The sequence below is a fragment of the Pongo abelii genome, chromosome 10, assembly GCF_028885655.2.
Source record: "Pongo abelii isolate AG06213 chromosome 10, NHGRI_mPonAbe1-v2.0_pri, whole genome shotgun sequence".
Taxonomy (NCBI): domain Eukaryota; kingdom Metazoa; phylum Chordata; class Mammalia; order Primates; family Hominidae; genus Pongo; species Pongo abelii.
Window position 1 is genome coordinate 47,776,892 of NC_071995.2, and position 22,925 is coordinate 47,799,816.

The 22,925-nt window shown below is 42.6% G+C and overlaps 1 protein-coding gene across 15 annotated transcripts in view; it reads right to left on the reverse strand.

The window, feature by feature from the left end:
• The window catches only part of RACGAP1 (Rac GTPase activating protein 1), a 35,461-nt gene extending 16,998 nt beyond the window's left edge, over positions 1-18,463 (reverse strand). For 2 of the 15 annotated variants that reach the window (XM_024257050.3, XM_009247694.4), the window contains exons 1-4: positions 18,306-18,412; positions 11,410-11,483; positions 9,545-9,629; positions 224-426 (exon numbers count right to left, since the gene is read on the reverse strand). In XM_024257050.3, the coding sequence (XP_024112818.2) occupies positions 224-426; positions 9,545-9,629; positions 11,410-11,445 (324 nt within the window). In that variant the 5' untranslated portion in view covers positions 11,446-11,483; positions 18,306-18,412. Of the gene's footprint in view, positions 1-223; positions 427-9,544; positions 9,634-11,188; positions 11,263-11,409; positions 11,484-14,792; positions 14,893-18,280 lie in introns of those variants that run through there. The other 13 variants (XM_063712145.1, XM_009247696.4, XM_063712143.1 and 10 more) reach the window with 12 other exon arrangements.
• Between the last annotated feature and the right edge of the window lie 4,462 nt (positions 18,464-22,925).

Sequence of the window (22,925 nt, forward strand, 5' to 3'; positions counted from 1 at the left end):
AAGTCTAAATGACAAAAACATTTAAATTTCAAATTACGAAGAACAAGATTCCTAGTCTGCAATTTCAGCTCTAATCATGGGCAAGTTAGTTGTTAAAGAACAGGTCACTTTCAGTTCTTTAATGTGGAAGAAGAAACTAGGTATATTTGGCAAGTGGAAACTGTCAGACAATGCTTTCCTCCTCCCGCATCATCACTGTTCTAGCATGGAAAACAATACACACCAGCTTTTCGCAGTCAGCCTCAGCTCTCTGTCTCCTTTTGATCTCTACATCCACCTGATTACGTGCATGCTTCAGCTTAACATCCAGAGCACTTCGCTCAGTCTCTGCTTTCATCAAAAGATCCTTGTATTTCCCCAGCTCATGGTCAGTCCTCTGCCACTTTTTACGGAAATCCTCAAAGTCCTTCGCCAACTGGATAAATTCTGAGGAAAGGGGGAATCTTTAATAATTCAAGCACCAAACAGAGTATAACTGATCTAATAAATGAGTCCTACAGTTAGCTTTATTTGAAATTCATAATTAAGGAACCAGCTGAACTATGGGCAAATCCAGCTGAAAATAACTAGGAGCAGATCCTGGATATGTTTGTCACTCCGATGAGAACTTTGTGGGTAGCAATTCCTATTTCAATAGGCCACTTACTTTTGGCTTAGCCAGTGGCATCTGCTATGGAATATGTAACTCATTAGTCACCTGGCTCCAGATGTAACACTAACACTGAAAGCTCCTGAACAGAAGGCAATCAAAGGGGGATACCTTTGGGGCAGCTGTCACGCACCAGGACAGTTACAGCTATAAAACAAAAACAGCTTCCTTTACAGTCACGCATTGCTGCACCAGAGAGATGTTAAACAGCAAATTCAAATGTAACTGCTGTAATATGCTCCAGTAGATGTAGATTAATATTACAGATGTCTAGACCTACAATTCCATTTAGCTATATAATTATACAAATATTGATTTGAAAGTAAAAAGCCAATTTGCTTTTGCTGTTTAACACTGCCCTGAAGGGTATGTAAACATTCCAGTTGAAAAAAAAAAACAACAGGAAGAGAAGATCAAACTAGCTTTTGGAACATCCCTGATAGCAGAATGTGAAGTCTCTTCAAATGTCTGCAAAGAGAGCATCACTTCCAAGGCAGCATCTCAAAGGAAGAAGATAACCCTGTTGGCATTCATTCTTATCTCCTGCTATTGGCAAAGCTGTTCTTCTGCAATGTATTTGCAAAAGTGCCTTACAATTTTCTAGTTAACCTCCATCTATCTCTAAGGATCACTCTCCACCAACATCAAGGAAGAAGGTCTCAAGGTGTACATCTGCTGCTGGTCAAACTAACCCAGTTTACAACTGAAAGTAGGCCAAATTCACACACAGCTAGCAGATTCTTAGGTAGTAAGGGCACTTTTCCCCTATGAATTTAACCTAAAAGCATAGAAACAATACATAGTCCTTTTCAAACAATTTTAATCATTTGACCAAATATCAAACTTACAAATTAGGATACCAATTTGTTCCAGAGAAACCAAATCATAAGGAAACTTTAGTTTTTAGCAAACCACAAATTTCAGCAAAATAGGTTATTATGACCTAGTTATCTTAAACAATGCAAATATCAACAATTAAAAAAATTACAATTCAAATAGTTTTAAGAAATAATATGCTGGGTTAGTTAGTCTGGAACATACTACTTTTTTGTGGGTTTTTTTTTAGCTTAAAGAAAAAAAATATATGTTTGCAAACTAAATACCGTACGCATACATACTCAAAAATTTACCAAACTGAAAAACAATTTTGAGAATAAAAAGATTTTCATCTGACCTGATTTTGCTGGTGTGTTTGTTCTTTAGGATACTCCTTTTATTAAATTACTGCTTCAGCTTAGTTTAAGTCAGACCCAAAGCAAAACATTTACATACCTGATTAATATATTACTTTTTGTGTGTGCAGGTGAGAAATGTGGGGGAAAAAAAAAAGGTATTACTTTTTTTTTTGAGACAGAGTTTCACTCTTGTTGCCCAGGCACAAGTGCAATGGCACAATCTTGGCTCACTGCAATCTCCGCCTCCCAGGTTCAAGCAATTCTCCTGCCTCAGCCTCCTGAGTAGCTGGGATTACAGGTGTGCGTCACCATGCCCAGTTAATTTTTGTATTTGTAGTAGAGATGGGGTTTCACCACATTGGCCAGGCTGGTCTCAAACTCCTAACCTCAGGTGATCCACCAGCCTTGGCCTCCAGAAGTGCTAGGATTATAGGCGTAAGCAACCACGCCTGGCCAAAAGATACTATTTTTATGTACAATTCTGCTATGAGCAAAGTTTACTAGGATTGGGTCAGAAGGCATTTTGGGCCATAGATCAGAAACAATTTTGATGTTGAAGACCAATAATCATGGCACTGTTTTGGTCAGTTGGTGAATCACAATTCAGCTTGGTACTAGCCTGTCATGAAGTGCACATTAAAAGCTTTATAAAATTCAGGCCGGGCACGGCGGCTCACGCCTGTAATCCCAGCACTTTGGGAGGCTGTGGTGGGTGGATCACTTGAGGTCAGTAGTACAAGACCAGCCTGGCCAACATGGCGAAACCCTGTCTCTACTAACACAAAAATTAGCTGGGTGTGGTGGTGTGCGCCTGTAATCCCAGCTACTCGAGGAGGCAGAGGTTGCAGTGAGCTGAGATCGTGCCACTGCACTCCAGCCTGGGCAACAGAGTGAGATGCTGTCTCAAAAAAAAAAAAAAAAAAAAATTTATAAAATTCAAATTACAGTACCTCTTTTAAAAAGTTACATACACCCTAAACTATGAAGTGCACCTATCAAAAAGGAGGAAAGAGAAGGGAAATTTCCTCAAAACAAATTGAGGGTGATCTTTGATTTATTTAAAATTTAAAAATCAGGATTTGGTTCATAGCTCAGCAAGCAGATTTAAGTGGGTCCAGAAATCCTGATTTTTTTTTCCCGTTTACTCCCCGAGGCCTTTGAACAGGCTCTTCCATTTGCCTTCCCTACTACCCTCTCTAAGCTTCTTAAAGACAAAGACCCTATGTCTCCTTTGCTCTTTTATCTCCAGTGTTGTAACCTGCCTAGCACACAGTAGACACTTGAAATAATCTGTTGAACAAATGAATGAATGAAAAGCCGCTGTTCAAATTAAATTTACCAGCATCCAAGACCACCTTACCAGTTTAATCAAACTTACCTCCCACCACTATGCAATAAATACCCCTCTAGCTAAACCCGTCTGTCCCTGCCCCCAGAACAGAGGCATTCCTGCCTTCTCACTTGTGACCAAGCTATGCACTCCAAATGGAATGCCCTACCTACTCTTCTTTACATACCCATTTACCAAGTCCCATCTGGTCTGTGAATCTTCTCCTAATCAGTTTGCTACACATTAAATTTTTCTAGATTACCCAAAAGCATATATTTTGATACTTGTACTATCTTCTGTTTCATGAGAAAAAAATCCTGTCTCTGAAACTAAAATACCATAATCTTCTTGAAGACAGGCAATATGTCACATATACTTCAGTATTTCCTACTATGCATAGTGTAGCACAAACCTAGTATGTCACTGGCACACAATAGGCACCTGATAAATGTTAAATTATACTTATTCCTAATTTATACACCAATGATTTTTTTTAAAAAAGCTCAGGCAGCTTATGACAAACTAAAAATAGAACATAAAAACTGTGTGGACTGGAGAAAACAAGACAATAAAATACACTACTAAAGTCATCTTTTTAAAAATATTAACCTCCATTCTGATCTTCCCGTAACTTGGACTTAGCTCTCTTTTTTTTAACTTTTTTTTAAAGAGATGGAGTCTCACTCTGTTGCCCAGGCTGTAGTGCAATGACATGATCTTGGCTGACTGCAACCTCCACCTCCTGAGTTCAAGTGATTCTCATTCCTCAGCCTCCCAAGTAACTGGGATTACAGGTGAATGCTACCATGCCCGGCTAACTTTTTGTATTTCTAGTAGAGACAGGGTTTCACCATGTTGGTCAGACTGGTCTTGAACTCCCGACCAAGTGATCTGCCCGCCTTGGCCTCCCAAAATGCCGGGATTACAGGTGTGAGCCACTTTGCCCGGCCCAGACTTAGCTTTTTAAAAAACAATACAGGCCAGGTACAGTGGCTCATGCTTGTAATCCCAGCACTTTGGGAGGCCAGGGCAAGTGGGTCACCTGAGGTCGGGAGTTCAAGACCAGCCTGACCAACATGGAGAAACCCCAGCTTTACTAAAAATACAAAATTAGCCAGGCATGTTGGCACATGCCTGTAATTCCAGCTACTCGGGAGGCTGAGACAGGAGAATCACTTGAACCCGGGAGGTGGAGGTTGCGGTGAGACGAGATCTCGTCATTGCACTCCAGCCTGGGCAACAAAGAGCGAAAAATTCTGTCTCAAAAAAAAAAAAAAAAAAAAAAAAATGAATACAAAAAAGAGAAAGAGGAATGAAGTTAATGGTGAAAGGCAAGAGTAAGGAGTCAAGGGATAATTGGGCATGCGGGGAATTCCTAAGGATCTAAGAAGAGTACAGGCTGGGCACAGTGGCTCACACCTGTAATCCCAGCACTCTGGGGGGGCCAAGGCAGGTGGATCACTTGAGGTCAGGAGTTCAAGACCAGCCTGGCCAACATGGTTAAACATCGCTACTAAAAATACAAAAACTAGACAGGCTTGGAAGCATGCGCCTGTAATCCCAGTTACTTGGGAGGCTGACGCAGGAGGATCACTTGAACCCAGGAGACAGAGGTTGCAGTGAGCAGAGATCACATAACTGCACTCCAGCCTGGGCGACAGAGTGAGACTGTCTCAAAAAAAAAAAAAAAAAAGAAAAAAGAGGACAGACACTGGGGTGGATGCACAAAGCTGATTCTAGTGTCTAAAAAACACAGGGCCACTTTAGTTCCTCAAAAGCTAACATTTGGCCAGGCGCGGTGGCTCACACCTGTAATTCCAGCACTTTGGGAGGCTGAGGTGGGAGGACCACCTGAGCCCAGGAGTTCAAGACCAGCCTGGGAAACATGGCGAGACCTTGTCTCTACAAAAAATAGAATTAAAACAAAAGTAGTGCTTATAGTAGTTTGGGAGACAAAATAAATAATAAAAATTCAAAATAAAATAATCAAAATAAATATAAAAATTAGCCGGTGTGGGCCGGGCATGGTGGCTCACGCCTGTAAACCCAGCACTTTGGGAGGACGAGGCAGGCGGATCATGAGGTCAGGAGATCAAGACCATCCTGACTAACATGGTAAAACCCCGTCTCTACTAAAAATACAAAAATTAGCTGAGCGTGGTGGCCAGCGCCTATAGTCCCAGCTACTTGGGAGGCTGAGGCAAGAGAATGGTGTGAATCTGGGAGGCGGAGCTGGCAGTGAGCCAAGATCGTGCCACTGCACTCCAATCTGGGTGACAGAGCAAGACTCTGTCTCAAAAAAAAAAAAAAAAAAAAATTAGCTGGTGTGGTGGCATGAGCCTATAGTCCCAGCTACTCTGGAGGCTGCGGTAGGAGGATTGCTTGAGCCTAGGAGTTCAACGCTGCAGTAAGCTATGATTTCACCACTGTACTCCAGCCTGGGCAAGAGAGCGAGACCTTGTCTCCAAAAAAATAAAAACTAGGCCGAGCATGGTTGTTCACACCTGTAATCCCAGCACTTTGGGAGGCCAAGGCGGGTGGATCACCTGAGGTCGGGAGTTCAGTATCAGCCTGGCCAATGTGGTGAAACCCTGTCTCTACTATAAATTAAAAAATTGCCGGGCACGGTGGCTCACGCCTGTAATCCCAGCACTCTGGGAGGCCAAGGCGGGCAGATCACGAGGTCAGGAGATGGAGACCATCCTGGCTAACATGGTGAGATCCTGTCTCTACTAAAAATATAAAAAAATTAGCCAGGCGTGGTGGCACATGCCTGTAATCCCAGCTACTCGGGAGGCTGAGGCAGGAGAATCACTTGAACCCGGAAGGCGGAGGTTGCGGTGAGCCACTATCGTGCCACTGCACTCCAGCCTGGGCAAGAAGAGTGAAACTCCATCTCAAAAAAATAAATAAATAAAAATAAAAAAATACAAATACAAATACAAAAATTAGCCAGGAATGGTGGCAGACACCTGAAATCCCAGCTACTCAGGAGGCTGAGGCAGGAAAATTGCTTGAACCTGGGAGGCAGAAGTTGTAGTGAGCCGAGATCGTACCACTGCACTCCAGCCTGGGCAACAGAGTGAGACTCTGTTTCAAAAAAATAAAAAATAAATGAGGGCTGGGCGCTGTGGCTCACGCCTGTAATCCCAGCACTTTGGGAGGCCAAGGTGGGAGGATCACTTGAGGTCGGGAGTTCAAGACCAGCCTGACCAACATGAAGAAACCCTGACTCTACTAAAAATACAAAATTAGCCAGGCGTGGTGGCGCATGCCTGTAATCCCAGCTACTCGGGAGGCTGAGGCAGGAGAATCACTTGAACCTGGGAGGCGGAGGTTGCAGTGAGCTGAGATTGCGCCATCGCACTCCAGCCTAAGCAACAAGAGTGAAACTCTTGTTTCAAAAAATAAAAATAAAAAATAAAAAAAGCCAACATTCCAAATTAGAGATCTGGAGAAGGAGGTAAAATGTACCTCTATTTTGTAATAGAAATAAATGGGAAGGTAAAAATTTGCTTATAAAATAAAATCAGGATTTCTGTAAAAATAAATATCTTGAGGGGAGATTTTTGGCATAATCATTTCCCAAAGTATTTTCACAACTAATATCTCAATTTATGCCCAAATCCTCATAGCACTCCCACAAAGAAAATAAAGATGTTTAAATTCGTATTTTATAGGTGGAAAAACAGACACAGAAATAACAGGTAAAAGCCAGCACTAGTTATCAACACTCTTAAACCACAGATTCTTCTTCCCTCTGCCCCCATATTCTATCAGCTGCCTCTTTCTACAGGTCTTATTATCACAATCTCTTCTACCCATTTCTCCCTACTTCCATCTTCACAACCACCATTCCAGTTAGGGCTGTTATTGCCTCTTTCCTGAGCTATGACAACCATGTCATTCCTAGTCAGTGTCCCAGCATCCACCTCTAATGCAGACTACACCTCTGCCAGGGTAATCTTCCCAAAGCACGGTTCTGATTATGTCATTCCCTCTTACTCCTATTTCTCTCAAGTCCCACACCCTCTTGCCTCTGCTCAGGCTGTCGCCTGATCTGAAATACCCCCTTTCATCTCTGCCTCTTGGGATTCTACCCTACAGCTAAAGCTCAGCTCAAACCCTTTCCTCCATGACACCATTTAGTCATCCCTTTCCCTCAGTTCAAAAATGCTAGAAGCCCTGATAGGTTCTCACAAAGTATTTGCTGAATGAATCTGAGTTTTAAGATCTCTTATTCCATACTCTAGTCCGCACCACACTCTGATCCATCTTCTGAGATGATGTGACCTCAAAGAGAAACCTAATTAGTATGCCATTGTGGTTACTGAGCTGGTACCAGATGACAGGGTCATGCAGCAGCTATTAGAGAGAGAAAATAGAATATTGTTTTGAAAGGCCTGTAAGTGGATAAGAGCTATTAAAAACATCAATCAATTCAAAGAAAATACTGAATGGCATAAGCAAGATACCACAGTAAGTACTATAGAAATAAAAAAAGTTGAAGACACAGTTCTTACATTACTTTAACACCAGTTAGGCTGACTTGAGAGCAACATTTACTAAATTAGGTATTAATGAAAATCTGAAATAGGAGAGGATGGTAATACAAAGAGAAGCTGGTATAGAATAATTCCCTTGGATCACATGTCAGTACCATCATCCCCATTATTCTTTCTTGCTAATTTATTTCCCAGACTGTTCCTCTCTTAGCACCTCCTTTTTCTCCCCAGCTCACCACCCCATCTCAATTCTCTTTATTATTTCTCCCTGGGAAATGAAGTCTCACTGTCACCCAGGCTGGAGTGCAGTGGCACAATCATAGTTCACTGCAGCCTCAAACTCCTGGGCTCAAGTGATCCTTCAGCCTCCTGAGTATCTGGGACCACAGGCATGTGTCACCACACCCAGCTAATTTTTTTGTTTTTGAAACAGGATCTCGCTCTGTCCCAGGCTGGAGTACAGGAGTGTGATCTCAGCTTACTGCAACCTCTGCCTCCCCAGTGATCCTCCTACCTCAGCCTCCCAGGTAGCTGGGATCACAGGAGCATGCCACCACACTGGCTGTTTTTTTGTTGTTTTTTTTTCTGTAGAGATGGGGTTTTTGTGGCGGGGTGCTCACACCTGTAATCCCAGCACTTTGGGAGGCTGTGGTGGGTGGATCACTTGAGGTCAGGAGTTCAAGACCAGCTTGGCCAACATGACAAAACCCCATCTCTACTAAAAATACAAAAATTAGCCGAGGGTGGTGGCGGACACTTATAATCCCAGCTACTCGGGAGGCTGAGGCAGGGCAATTGCTTGAGCCAGGGAGGTGGAGGTTGCAGTGAGCCAAGATCACGCCACTGCACTCCAGCCTGGGTGACAGAGTGAGATTCTGTCTCAAAAAAAAAAAAAAGATAGATGGGGTTTTGCCATGTTGCCCAGGCTGGTCTCAAATTCCTGGACTCAATTGATCCACCCATCTCAGCCCCGCAAAGTGCTAAGATTACAGGCACGAGCCACTATGCCCGACCGCTAATATTTTCAGAGACAGTCTTGCTATGTTGCCCAAGCTGGTCTCAAACTCCTGGCCTCAAGTGATTCTTCTGCCTCAGCCTCCTGAGTAGCTGGGATTACAGGTGCAAGCCACCAAACCTGGCTCTCAATCCTTAATTATTTAGCATCAAATATATGAAGTAGGTGAAAGCAGATGCCTAGTATCTCCTTCAAAAAGAAATTATGGACTGGGCCTGGTGGCTCATGCCTATAATCTCAGCACTTTGGGAGGCAGAAGTAAGAGGACTGCTTGAGGCCAGGAGTTGGACACCGGCCTGGGTAAAACAGGGAGATCTTATCTCTACAAAAAATTTTTAAGGCCGGGCGCAGTGGCTCACGCCTGTAATCCCAGCACTTTGGGAGGCCGAGGCGGGCGGATCACAAGGTCAGGAGATCGAGACCGTCCTGGCTAACACAGCGAAACCCTGTCTCTACTGAAAATACAAAAAAATTAGCCAGGCGTGGCGGCGTGCATCTGTAATCCCTGCTGCTCGAGAGGCTAAGACAGGGAATCGCTTGAACCCGGGCAGCAGAGGTTGCAGTGAGCCGAGATGTCGCCACTGCACTCCAGCCTGGGTGACAGAGAAAGACTCCATCTCAAAAAAATAAATAAATAAAGATAATAAAAAAGCCTGGCTAAAACCTACTAAGAGCAGCTATAGAAAAGAATTTTAGTGACCATTTAGAATGAGTGCCCATTAGGCTTTGACCACGTAAGTGACCACTGCTTTCTTTTTAGGTAACCCAAATGAAAAACAACTTTAAGATTGGAAAATACTTCAGCTTTGTAAAAATCCCAAATTTGAAATCTGTTTTTCCTTTTGGACAGGCCAGCTCAGAATGACTTACGGAGTTCATTTCCTTCACTGAGAATCTCCGCCCGGCGCACAAGCTGCTCAAACAGATTCCGCATATTCAGCATCATAGTATCCATCTTTCTGCCAAGAAATCAAATATACATTAGGGGTCCTGCCTTCTCGCCCACAACAAAAGATTCTATAGCAATCCAGCCATCAGTGACCAACATCTGGACTCTTCCATTTATAACTACCATTATAAGAATCTCAAGTAACAACAGATGTTTTGTGTGATTCTTATTATAAAAACAAACTTGGAATGTTTAAGACTCATCTGAAAATTAGAAAACCATTTCAGACCTTTGAATATAACAGCCCCTCCAATCACTTTGGAGCAGAAAACAAATAGTAAAGAGCATGTCAGTTCATTACCAAGTGACTGACCAACAACAAAATGTGGTTCTTCAAGTCAAGCCTATTGATTAATATAATACTTTTGCCAGTTTATTCCTTGTGGGCTTTGAAGACCTACAATGTAACTTAAAATATCTATTTTTAATTTCATCTTTAGCTAATGCCCCTGCTGCAACTGCCTTTTAAAATGCAGGACATGGTCAGCACATTTCCTACCAAAAGCACAGATGACGTCACACAAGTGATTAAGTGGGAAAATCGCCAGCTCAGCAGCACCAGAATTATTTCTGTAATGCAGGGCTCTCTGCTGGGCCGCGTGCAGGAACTACGTCTAATAAATTTATACTAAGTAGAGGCAAAGGATTATGTTGTACCACATTCTGGCATCAGAGAGACAATACACCACCTTCACAGTCCGAAGGGCAAAGCAAAAATCATTTACTACTGTGTCCTGTATAGTGAATTTCAGACTTTGTACTTCCCCGCAAAGGCCTACTGATACTATAGAAAAAACAGTGTCGTTACAGGCGGTTCTATTCCAAATAGACTTTAACTGGGAACACTTTGAGGAAATAAGATCTTCACTTAACAGTCGAGAAAGAAAGACATTAACTGGATGTTATGAAAACTATCAAGGAAATGAAATAAAAAGTCAAATTTCATTAGAAATTTAATGTCCTCAGAAATACCATTAAAGGATTCTTATGTTTCTCTTAACCAATGCTTCAACATTCTAGTCCAGGTCCTTATTTCCTAAATAAAATTTTAAGAACTCTTATGAAGGGTTAGTGATTTTGCAATGTTTATAAGATTGCACCACAAGCTATGAGAGCAAGAAAAAATATATAAAAAAGCACAAAGGACAAAGAATATATGAACATAGGCTGGGCACAGCAGCTCACGCCTATAATCCCAGCACTTTGGGAGGCCAAGGTGGGCGGATCACTTGAGGTCAGTTCAAGACCAGCCTGGGCCAACATGGCAAAACCCTGTCTCTACTAAAAACACAAAAATTAGCTGTGCACAGTGATGTGCGCCTATAATTCCAGCTACTTGGGAGGCTGAGGCAGGAGGATTGCTTGAACCTGGGAGGCAGAGGTCGTAGTGAGCTAAGATGTGCCACTGCACTCCAGTCTGGGTGCCAGAGTAAGACTCTGTCTCAAAAAAATATATATATAAAGATATTTTATATTAAATGCTGCACAATTACACATTTATACCATATGATAATTGCTATAATAGAAAAAAAGTTCTCAGTTCCAAGCCTGGATGCAACACATACCTGAATCAGGGCCGGAAACCAAGATTTTCAAACGGCAAGTATCTGTTCCAAGCTACATAATCACAGCAAGCTGCTAAGCAACCAGACCAACAAATTTATTACAAAGATCTTTCTCTAAACTAAGAACAAAACTAAAAGGACAGCATTAAAACCGGCAGGAAGAGCTGTGGAATTCATGGAGATGCCATGGATTTAACAATATAATGAAATAGGCAACATACCCTAAGTGCTACAGGACAGAAACAGGGGCAGGACATTGGGTAGTCAATTCAAATGTTGATTTCCTTTGGCTCTCCTGAGGAAAAAATGGAAGACTCTAATCAGTAGTTTTAATATAAGGTATTGCAAGACTCTAATCAGTAGTTTTAATATAAGGTATTGCTTTCTATCATCTCGGCATTCACTTATATATCGTGAGACTATAAGACAGCTCAATACCACAGCAAAACTTCTATCTGTCCAAGAATTCAAAAAGGAAAATTTCATGGTGCTAGGATGTTGAAAACTGGTTGTTTAAAAAAAAGCTTTTTTGGGGGGGGTTAAGTCTTAAATTACAATATAACCTGTTCTCTTGTCCATTTTTTTTTTTTTTTAATTTTTTGAGAGAGAGTCTTGCTCTGTCCCCCAGGCCAGAGTGCACTGGCATCACCTCAGCTGACTGCAACCTCTGCTTCCCAGGTTCAAGTGATTCTCCAGCCTCAGCCTCCTGACACTGTTCTACTCTTCCTGTTCATGTCCATCAACTACCCTACTCACTGACCTACCCTATCCCATACCCTACTGACTTCCAATTTTGATTTCCCTATTTTTATTATTCTCTCAGTTGCTCAGTTCCAAACTTCAGAATCACCTCTGGTTCCTCCCTTTCCCACAGCATGATCACTAAACCTTGTGTACTCTTCTCTCATGTATCTACCATACCCACCCCCTTATCACTTGCAGGTTGTCATCACTCGCTTCAATTGTGCCCCCTGCCTCCAGTCTTTCCCCTACTGCTTCAGGCAGTTGCCACTCAGATATAAACTCTTTGCACTTGAATTAAACTTTACCATATGATTCTGCCCTGTGTCCCAGCTAGAATGTAAATTTGAGGGGAGAAACCTTACATGTGGCACTACTATATTACACACACAAGCATGTAGCATTTAATATGATGCTCACAAAAAAAAATTGATAAATGTTAATTCAGAGAACAAACACACACATATCTGTGACACTATGGTCAAAAGAATTTCCATTCTACCTCAACATCAACGTGTAATATAGTTTAAAGCAAAAAGAACAGTCAAAAGCGGGAGAAGGAGCAGAAGTCCTGGGACAAGATGGGTGTGGTGGTGCGTGCCTGTAGTCTCAGCTACTCAGGAGGCTGAGGTGGGAGGATCACTTGAGTCTAGGAGTTTGAGGCCACCCTGATCATCACAAGATCCCCTTCTCTTAAAATAAATAAATAAATAAAAAGGTCCTGGGACAAACCTTTAGCTCTTCTATCTACCAGTAGTATAATCTTCAGTAAATCACTTGAATTCCAAGACTCATCTATAAAGTGAAAACAATAACACTTGCTCTATTTACCTCATAGAATATTACAAAAATTTTAAAATGTATAAGTTTACAATCTCACTACCAAAATATAAGGTATCTTTTAGTTGGTATGAAGTGAGTTTGTTTAGGTTTGGTTTTGGTCTGATAGTTGTTACTTCCATCCTAAAATAGTGATTCTCAAATCTAGGTGTTTTCCCCTCTAGGCTGTCTCCAAATAAGGATATCACTAAATTCAGAATTTTAGACCATTTTTAAAAATAATACTATACAATTAGAAAGAAAAGAATCCAGTATTTACTAGGTGCTTTGAAATGACTCGGGCACTAAACTAGACACTTCACGTATACTTTTTCTTTAAGTGAATTTGACTTTTTTTTGAGACGGTGTCTCGCTGTCACCCAGGCTGGAGTGCAGTAGCACCATCTCGGTTCACCGCAACTTCCATTTTCAGGGTTCGAGTGATTCTCCTGCCTCAGCCTCCTGAGTAGCTGGGATTACAGGTGCCCACCACCAGGCCTGGCTAATTTTTTTTTGTATTTTTAGTAGAGATGGAGTTTCACCATGTTGGCCAGGCTGGTCTCGAACTCCTGACCTCTAGCAATCTGCTTGCCTCGGCCTCCCAAAGTGCTGGGATTACAGGTGTGAGCCCCCATGCCTGGCCTCACTAACTTAATTATCTCCATTTTACAGACAATGGGCAACTAAGGCCAGAGACCTTAAATTAACTAATAAATGTCGAGCTCTCATTGAAACCCAGGTCTGAGTCCAAAATCTATATTCTCTCCAACTCAACACATTGAAGAGAGGATATGTTACAAAAATATCAATTAGACCATATATGTTGCAGACCTACTCAGAGACCTCCCCCAAACCATAATATGTCATACAAACAGCAACACATATAAAACACAAATTATAGCTGGAACCCAGACCAAGAAGAATCAAGGAAACAGCAAAATTTGACCAGGTCTAGGCTTTTAAACAAGCTGTTCTAGATGAGGTTTGCTGCTTCTGAAGAGTTATTTTTTCCTCTAACATAGATTTACTTAGGGTAATCCAAAAATGGCACTAGCAGAATATAATCCTCTTCTCTTTATATGCTAGGGCACCATATATTTTTATTAACATTCTACAGAAGTGACTCTCAGGAATTATTTATAGATGACAAAAATATCTTTCTATATCAGTACTAACTCTGATATCTCAGCCAAATTGTAACTCCAAAAGCTAAAATTTACTCACCCTATTCAACGTCAATTGAAAATAGTTGTAATTTTCCTGCTAGGTCACATTTTCACCCTCATGAATACTTGTTTATTTCCCCCCATGTATTATTTAGTCCATAGCTAGGAGATACACTAATGTGAAAGGAAACAAAAACAAAGTCATATTGTAGTACATTGCTTTTGCAGCCGTAAAACAGCTGTCACTTTCCACAACAGAGACTGCTGCCTTTCGGGAAAGCTGAAACGATCCCTGTGTGCAGCAAGAAAATCAGTTTGTGGAGCACTTTAAACCAAAAGGTGCTAGAGAATCTCAGCTGTTATTGATGGGGAGCCCCAGAGGTGGAGAAGTCACTATGTTACAGATTCCCAATCTGTGAGTATCCCTAAGGGAGCAATCTGGAAACACCATGAAAGAGTCTCAGCTGGATGTGATTGCTTTGAGCCCCCAATTTAATTTCAATCACCCAGCCAAGAGATAGATATCATCCTTCAGAATAACAGACTATCACAGATCTTACTGCAGGGTATCCTGGGAAAAGTCTCTATCCTCTTCCTCCTCCTTCAAACAACATTATTAAGAGACCTATATATCAGGTTTTTTAGATGCATCAAGGGTGTTAAATACTTTAAGACAAAGCAATGAAAGGTTGCTGGAGTTTTTCAGGAAAGTGTTTTAATGAAAAACTTTCCCACAAACATTGCTAAATCTGGAGATTTCCAAGAAATCAACAATATAGATTCCCTGCTGTCAAGGAAAACAATTCTCAAAGATAATCAGTACTTTAAGATCCTTTCATAGGAACACAATTGAGGACAATGTGAGGACAATTCTTTACCTGAAATGTCCAGCTTCTGCTTCACTGTATCGAAAGTCTCTAATACAACTGGCGGACAGAAGGATTATCTTGAAACCAAATGTTCTTTATAAGCAAATCACTAGCAGAGAGTAAACAAAATGTTCTCAATCCAACATGAAGACTAAAATAAGGAAGGGAAGATTTGAATTGTGATTTCTCAGAAAGTTACTAGAAGTTCAGCATACTAAATACCTCTTTTTTTCCCTGTGAATTCTTCCTATTCTGGTCTTCCATCCTTCAACGTCTAGAATAAGTCTCACCAATTCACTGAAGCCTTCAGTGGAAATTGGGGAATGGAAGCCTTCCCCAACCATTTCAGTCCAAAATTTTGTTATCTATAACATTCATTTAGCAGATACAAAAATACTGTTTATTATTAATTTTCTATGTTCAAAAACTTAACAGTAAAACAGGCTAGGTGCGGTGGCTCACGCCTGTAATCCCAGCACTTTGGGAGGCCGAAGCAGGATCACCTGAGGTCGGCAGTTTGAGACCAGCCTGATCAACATGGAGAAACTCTGTCTCTACTAAAAATACAAAATTAGCCAGGCGTGGTGGCACATGCCTGTAATCCCAGCTCCTTGGGAGGCTGAGGCAGGAGAATCGCTTGAACCCGGGAGGCGGAGGATGCAGTGACCCAAGATGGCACCATTGCACTCCAGCCTGGGCAACAAGAGTGAAATTCTGTCTCAAAAAAAAAAAAAAAAAATTAATAGCAAAACAAAAATCTCACTATCCTAAACAACTATATGTACCACCTGATCTAATCTTTGCCCATTTTACACTCTTATTTCATGGTGTTACAATCATACATTACATATAATTTTGTGTTTTGCTTCTATCATGTTTCCATTAAGTTCTAAAGAGTTGATGAACAACTGTTTAACTATTCTCTCCTTTGGACGTTTAGGTCATTTCCAGTTTTTCACTTACCTCTGCCTGGAATCTCTTGCATGGTCACTCTCTCACCTCAAATATCTTTACTCAAATGCTGCTTTCTCAGTGAGGTCTTTCCAACCATCCTATTGTAAATTGCAGCCTCTCTCTAACATTACCCTGCTTTACTTTGTTCCAAAGCACTTCTCTCCATCTAACATACTTACATATTTATTCAGTTTATTGCCTGTTTCTCCTCTAGCTTAAGTTCCGAGAAAGCAGAGATTTTTGTGTTTTCTTCCCTGATGCCTAGAACAGTACGTGACATTTGGTAAATGACTAATAAATATTTGGTGAACAAATGAATTGAACATTCCTATGGACAATATTTTTCTTCAGGTGACTGTGTTCCTTAGAATAGATTTCCAAGGCTAGGAGTGCTATATTAGGGTGTAAAAACCTTTTATGGCTCTTAATAGTGCCAAAATGTTTTCTAAAAGGGATGTACTAATGTACAGTACTCTCAACAGTGTATAGGCTCAACAGACTCACCAGTTATCTTTTTAAGTTCTGTTACCCCAAATTAACTGCACATTCTTTAAGACCAAATAAGATTGTCTTCTGCTTACACTTTGCACTTAAGAAATACCTATTGAATGAAAGTAAACAGGACGGGCATGGTGGCTGACGCCTCTAATCCCATCATTTGGGAGACCAAGGCTCCCAAGGCTGATCACATGAGGCCAGGAGTTCAAGACCAGCCTGGCCAACATGGTGAAATCGTATCTCTATTAAACATAAAAAATTAGCCAGGCATGGTGGTGCACACCTATAATTCCAGCTACTCCGGAGGCTGAGGCAGAAGAATCACTTGAACCCGGGAGGCAGAGTTTGCAGTGAGCCGAGATCGCACCACTGCACTTCAGCCTGGACCACAGAGCAAGACTCCTTCTCAAAAAAAAAAAAAAAAAAAAAGAAAAAGAAAAAGAAAAAAGTAAACTAGTACAACCTTTATGGAAAACAGTATGGAGACTTCTCAAAGAACTAAAAATGGAACTACCATTCGATCCAGCAATCCCACTAATGGGTGTAAGGGTAAGAAATCAGTATATCGGCCGGGTGTGGTGGCTCACGCCTGTAATCCCAGCACTTTGGGAGGCCGAGGTGGGCAGATCAGGAGATCAAGACCATCCTGGCTAACACGGTGAAACCTCGTCTCTACTAAAAATACAAAAAATTAGCCGGGCGTGGTGGCAGGCGCCTATAGTCCCAGCTACTCGGGAGGCTGAAGCAGGAGAATGGCGTGAACCCGGGAGGCGGAGCTTGCAGTGAGCCGAGATCGCGCCACTGCACTCCAGACTCCGTCTCAAAAAAAAAAAAAAAAAAAAAAAAAATCAGTATATCAAAAAGACCCCTGCATTGATACGTTTATCGCAGCAGAATTTACAATAGCAAAGATACGGTACCAACCTAAGTGTTCATCAACGGAGGATTGGATGAAGAAAATGTAATATATAGATAGACAGACATACACCACAGAATACTCAGCCATAAAAAAGAATGAAATAACGTCTTTTGCAGCAACATGGATAGAACTGGAGGCCATTATCCTCAGTGAAATAACTCAGAATGTCAAATACCGCATGTTCTCACTTATAAGTGAAAGCTAATCAATGGGTACACAGACATACAGAGTGGAATAATACACACTGGAGAATACAAAAGATGGGAAGATGGAAGGGGCTGAGGCTTGAAAAACTATGTATTGGGTACAATGTTCACTATTTGAGTGATGGGGACACTAACAGCCCAGACCTCACCACGACGCGATATATGCATGTAAGAAATCTGCACTTGTACCCCCTAAATATACAAATTTTTTTTTAAAAATCCCCTCCAAAAAATAAATACCTATTGAATGATTAAGCTACAGGAAAGGCGCCTTCCCTAAACACCTACAATAACTCGGAAAGCTTATTTACCAGACACATTAGAAAGATAATGCTTTCTTAAAAAAAAAAAAAAAAAAGGCTTATCTACCCACCTACTCCCACTTTCCTACACACACCTCTCGGCCTACGAATGAAATACTGTGAAGAGAAATGTACGTGAAAGTGTACAAGTAAGGCCTCCTTGTTACTGAGGCTAAGAATTAGGATGAGAAGGACAAGATGTCATTGCCTTGGCTTGCCTCCCTAGACACACGCGACCCACGAAGCAGAGGGGCTCCACTGCAGGCCGCCCGGGCCTCTCAAACACCAGGGCGCTTCCCTTCGAAAACGATGGGGTGTCACTCCAACCACTCTTAAACTCGTATCTCACTGAGAGACTCTTCTTTAGGATGACTCCTGCCCTGGTTCAGCCATCACCTCAAAAAGAAGCCCTCGGCTTTCCACAAAACCCGGCGCCAAGACAGAAGCCCCCAACCCTCGCAGGCCGCGTCCATTCGACCTGCCCCGACCCCCGCCCCAGAAAAGCCCGAGTGGAGAGGCTGTGGCTGCCGGCCTGTCCCGCTGCCCCGGACCCCCGCGGCGGCCACAGCTCACCACACGAACACTCTGCTTCCTATCACAATTCAGCACTAGACGCACCTGGTCTGGCACCCCCACTACTCACTTCAGTCAGCCTGGCCCCACCTGGGCCGCCCTTCACTTCGCTCCGCGCCTCACCCAACGGCAGAGCAGCGCCGCGCCGCCAGCTCCGGTTTGAAAACCTTCACCAACCAATCACAGAGAAATTTATTCCTCCCGCGCCGTCCCTCTACGGTGTGACGTACGCGTCAGGGCCACGCGGAGGTGACGGGAACGGGAATGGGCATGCGCATTCTGACAAAGCGAAGCCAAAGGTGGCCATTTTGACTAATGTCAACTTTTTTTTTTTTTTTTTTTTTTTTTTTTTTTTTTTTTTTTTTTTTTGCGATGCCCTTTCCGGAAGTCATTCGGGATGCCATATTGACTAAGGGCAAGTGGTACTTCTTGAGTGCAAATTATTCTTGGTCTCACTGTCTGCGGGACTAGGGCCCTTGGAAACGATTAACTGAACAATGTCAGGTCTCAGTAGAATCAGAAGAATACCAGGAGTTAGAACAGCAGTTACTTTCAAATACATTCACTGAGCTATATTATCCCTTCCATTGATGTATCCATTCAGACTTATTTGACACACATTAAGTGAGCCCACATCATCACAAGCACTCCACTGGGAATCGGAAAAATAAAGATGGTATGGTCTCTACTGTCCAGTAGCTACGAATGGAGGCGATAGCTCTAGGAAACAAAAATAAATACAAAATGAAAATAAAATACTATAATTCCATTTAATAAACGTTATTTAGAACTTGGCATTGTGCTAGCACAGGAGCTTTCACGCTTTTTAAAAACTCTGGACCCACAGTGAGAAATAAATTTTACATTACAACCGGGTAATGAAAACTCTGCTCATCCTTACTACATGCAAAGTACCCAGAACTCACTACTCAACAACACATGGCTACCCGCAATTTGGAAAAATACTGGCTGGAGCATACAAGAAGCACTGTGGTTTAAAGGAAAGATCACTTACTGTCACATTGGTCCTTAATTAAAAAAAAAAAAAGAAAAGAAAGAAAGATCACAGATTTGGAGGAGGGAGATTAGGGAGATGTTGGTCAAGAGATATAAAATTTCAGTTAGAGGAAAATTTAGATCTATTGTACAACACAGTGACTGTAGTTAATAACGATGTATAATGCATTTGAAAATTGCTAAGAGTAGATCTTAAATGCTCTCACCACACACCTCAATAAAGTATGTGAGGTAATGGATATGTTAATTCGCTTGATTTAGTCATTCCACAGTGTATACATACATCAAAACATCACCATAGATATGAAAAATTGTATTTTATCAAAAAAACACATCACAAATTTTGTAACCCGAAAACTTGACTCCACTTTTATTTTAGAGACAGGGTCTTACTCTGTCACGCAGGCTGGAGTGCAGTGGCACAATTATAGCTCACTACAAATACGAACTCCTACACTCAAGGGATCCTCCCTCATACCTAGGACTACAGGCACATGCTCAAGGTAATTCCTTTGCTTGTTTGTTTATCTTTTGTAGAGAAGAGTCTCACTATGTTGTCCAGGCTAGTCTTGAACTCCTGGCCTTAGGTGATCCTCCCACCTGAGCCTCCCAAAGCACTGGGATTACAGGCACTAGCACTCCACCTGGCCTTGAACAATAGCAGGCATTCTGCTGACCCACCCATATTATCACTTTTTAATGCTTCTGTACTTCACTTCCTCCAAGTATAAAGTAGAAATAATAATCCCATCTCTATCTCACAGGTTTATTCCCAGATCAACTGAGACACAGTGTGGTACACTATCAAAGTTTATACTTGGTAAATTGTAATACAGATTATTATTAATATTATTAAGAAAGGGATGAAGAAAGAAAATATGAACTGTGCATTTGTTATCCCACTTAATCCTCCTAACAGCCTTTCAAGGTCAGAAGCATTCATTGATTGCATTAGCCTGTGCATCCTTAGATACCTATAATACAATGAAATAAGTAGTAGGACAAAGACATGTATAAAGTGCTTTAGGAGCACAGACAAGGAAGCAATTAATCGTATCTGGGGAGTGGGAGTGTTAAAAAAGCCTACAGAGACTTGATATCTGAGCTGGGTCTTGTGTGAATAGGAATTTACAGGAGAGAAGGGAGTGGGAAATTACTGGCAATAGGAAGATCATGTAACCTCTGAAGAATGAGGCAAGCGTATATTTAATAAATACACAAGGCCAGGCGCAGTGGCTCATGCCCGTCATCCCAGCACTTTGGGAAGCCGAGGAGGGTGGATCGCGAGGTCAGGAGTTCAAGACCAGCCTGGCCAACATCGTGAAACCCCGTCTCTACTAAAAATACAAAAATTAGCCAGGCGTGGTGGCAGACGCCTGTAATCCCAGCTACTCGGGAGGCTGAGGCAAGAGAATTGCTTGAACCCTGGAGGCAGAGGTTGCGGTGAGCCGAGATCATGCCACTGCACTCTAGCCAGGGCAACAGGGCGTGACGCCATCTCAAATCAATCAATCAATCAATCAATACACAAGAAAGCATTTATGAAGGTTTAGGCTGTGAAAGAACATTTACCTCAACTTTCAGGTGATGTTGGGGGTTCAGTGAGTGCGAGGCTTCTTGAGTAGCTTTGGCCTGAGAAGGAAAAGGAGAGACTGGCAAAGTAGGATGAGACCGCACTAGGAAGGGATTGGACTTGATCCTGTAACGGACTCAATGACAAGACAATGGGACTTGGACTGACTTGACTGATTTGTCTTTGGATAGAACATATGCTAAAATGGCAAGCAGGATTGTCTGGAAACGGAAAAATGTAAATGTAGACTCTCTATTTAGGCCAGTGGCAGTGGGGATGACAAGGAGGGGACAAGTGGGAAAGATATTTATGAAATCAATCAATGAAATGAAATGGACTTATTAAATGATTGGACCTCAGGGGTGAGGGAGAGAAGCAGGGGAGTGTAGAATGCCTCAGCTTTCTCTCTTTCCCTTACACCTCAATTACTGAGTGAAACTCCTAAGTACAGATCTCTTGTGTGTGCCCACTTTTCTCCTTCTCCCTGTCACTACCCTTGTCCAATTTGGTAGTCCAACCTCAGTGAAACTGTTTGCCCTCCCTTGCGTTCTTTACTCCTCAAGTGATCTTTTAAAAATGCAATTATGGCTGGGCAAGGTGGCTCACGCCTGTAATCCCAGCACTTTGGGAGGCCGAGGCCTGTGGATCTCTCGAGGTCAAGAGTTCGAGACCAGCCTGGCCAACGTGGTGAAAACCCGTCTCTACTAAAAATGCAAAAAAAATTAGTCAAGTATGCTGGCGGGTGCCTGTAATCCCAGCTACTTGGGAGGCTGAGGCAGGAGAATTGGTTGAATCTGGGAGGCAGAGGTCGCAGTGAGCTGAGATCATGCCATTGCACCCCAGCCTGGGTGACAGAGCAAGACTCTGTCTCAAAAAAATAAAAATAAAAATGCAATTATGGCCGGGCACAGTGGCTCACACTTGTAATCTCAGCACTTTGGGAGGCCAGGGCAGGCAGATCACCTGAGGTCAGGAGTTCAAGACCAGCCTGGCCAACATGGTGAAACCCTATCTCTACTAACAACACAAAAGTTAGGCCGGGCACAGTGGCTCATGCCTGTATTCCCAGCACTTTGGGAGGCCGAGGTGGGCAGATCACGAGGGCAAGAGATGGAGACCATCTTGGCCAACATGGTGAAACCCTGTCTCTACTAAAATACAAAAAATTAGCCAGGCGTGGCGGCGTGCACCTGTAGTCCCAGCTACTCGGGAGGCTGAGGCAGGAGAATGGCTTGAACCCGGGAGGCAGAGGTTGCAGTGACCCGAGATTGCGCCACTGTACTCCAGCCTGGGCGACAGAGTGAGACTCCATCTCAAAAAAAAAAAAAAAAAAAAATTAGCTGGGCATAGTGGTCTGCACGCCTATAGTCCCAGCTACTCGGGAGGCTGAGGCAGAAAAATCACTTGAACCCGGCAGGCAGAGGTTGCAGTGAGCTGAGATCGCACCACTGCACACCAGCCTGGCGACACAGCAAGACTCCGTCTCAAAAACAAATAAACAAACAAACAAAAAACAACAGCTGGGCATGGTGGTGTGTGCTTGTAATCCCAGCTACTTGAGAGGCTGAGGCAAGAGAATCTCTTGAACCCGGGAGACAGAGGTTGCAGTGAACTGAGATTGTGCCACTGCCCTCCAGCCTGGGTGACAGTGTGAGTCTCTGTCTCAAAAAATAAAATTTAATTTAATTAAAAAAAAATTTGAGGGCCGGGCACGGTGGCTCATGCCTGTAATCCCAGCACTTTGGGAGGCTGAGGTGGGCAGATCACGAGGTCAGGAGATCGTGATCATCCTGGTTAACATGGTGAAACCCCATCTCTACTAAAAATACAAAAAATTAGCTGGGCGTGGTGGCGGGCGCCAGTAGTCCCAGCTACTCGGGAGGCTGAGGCAGGAGAACTGCTTGAACCTGGGAAGCGGAGGTTGCGGTGAGCTGAGATTGCGCCACTGCACTCCAGCCTGGGCAACAGAGCAAGACTCTGTCTCAAAAAAAAAAATTAAGTCGGGCGTGGTGGCTGATGCCTGTAATCCCAGCACTTTGGGAGGCTGAGGCGGGCGGATCACGAGGTCAGGAGATGACGAGACCATCCTGGCCAACATAG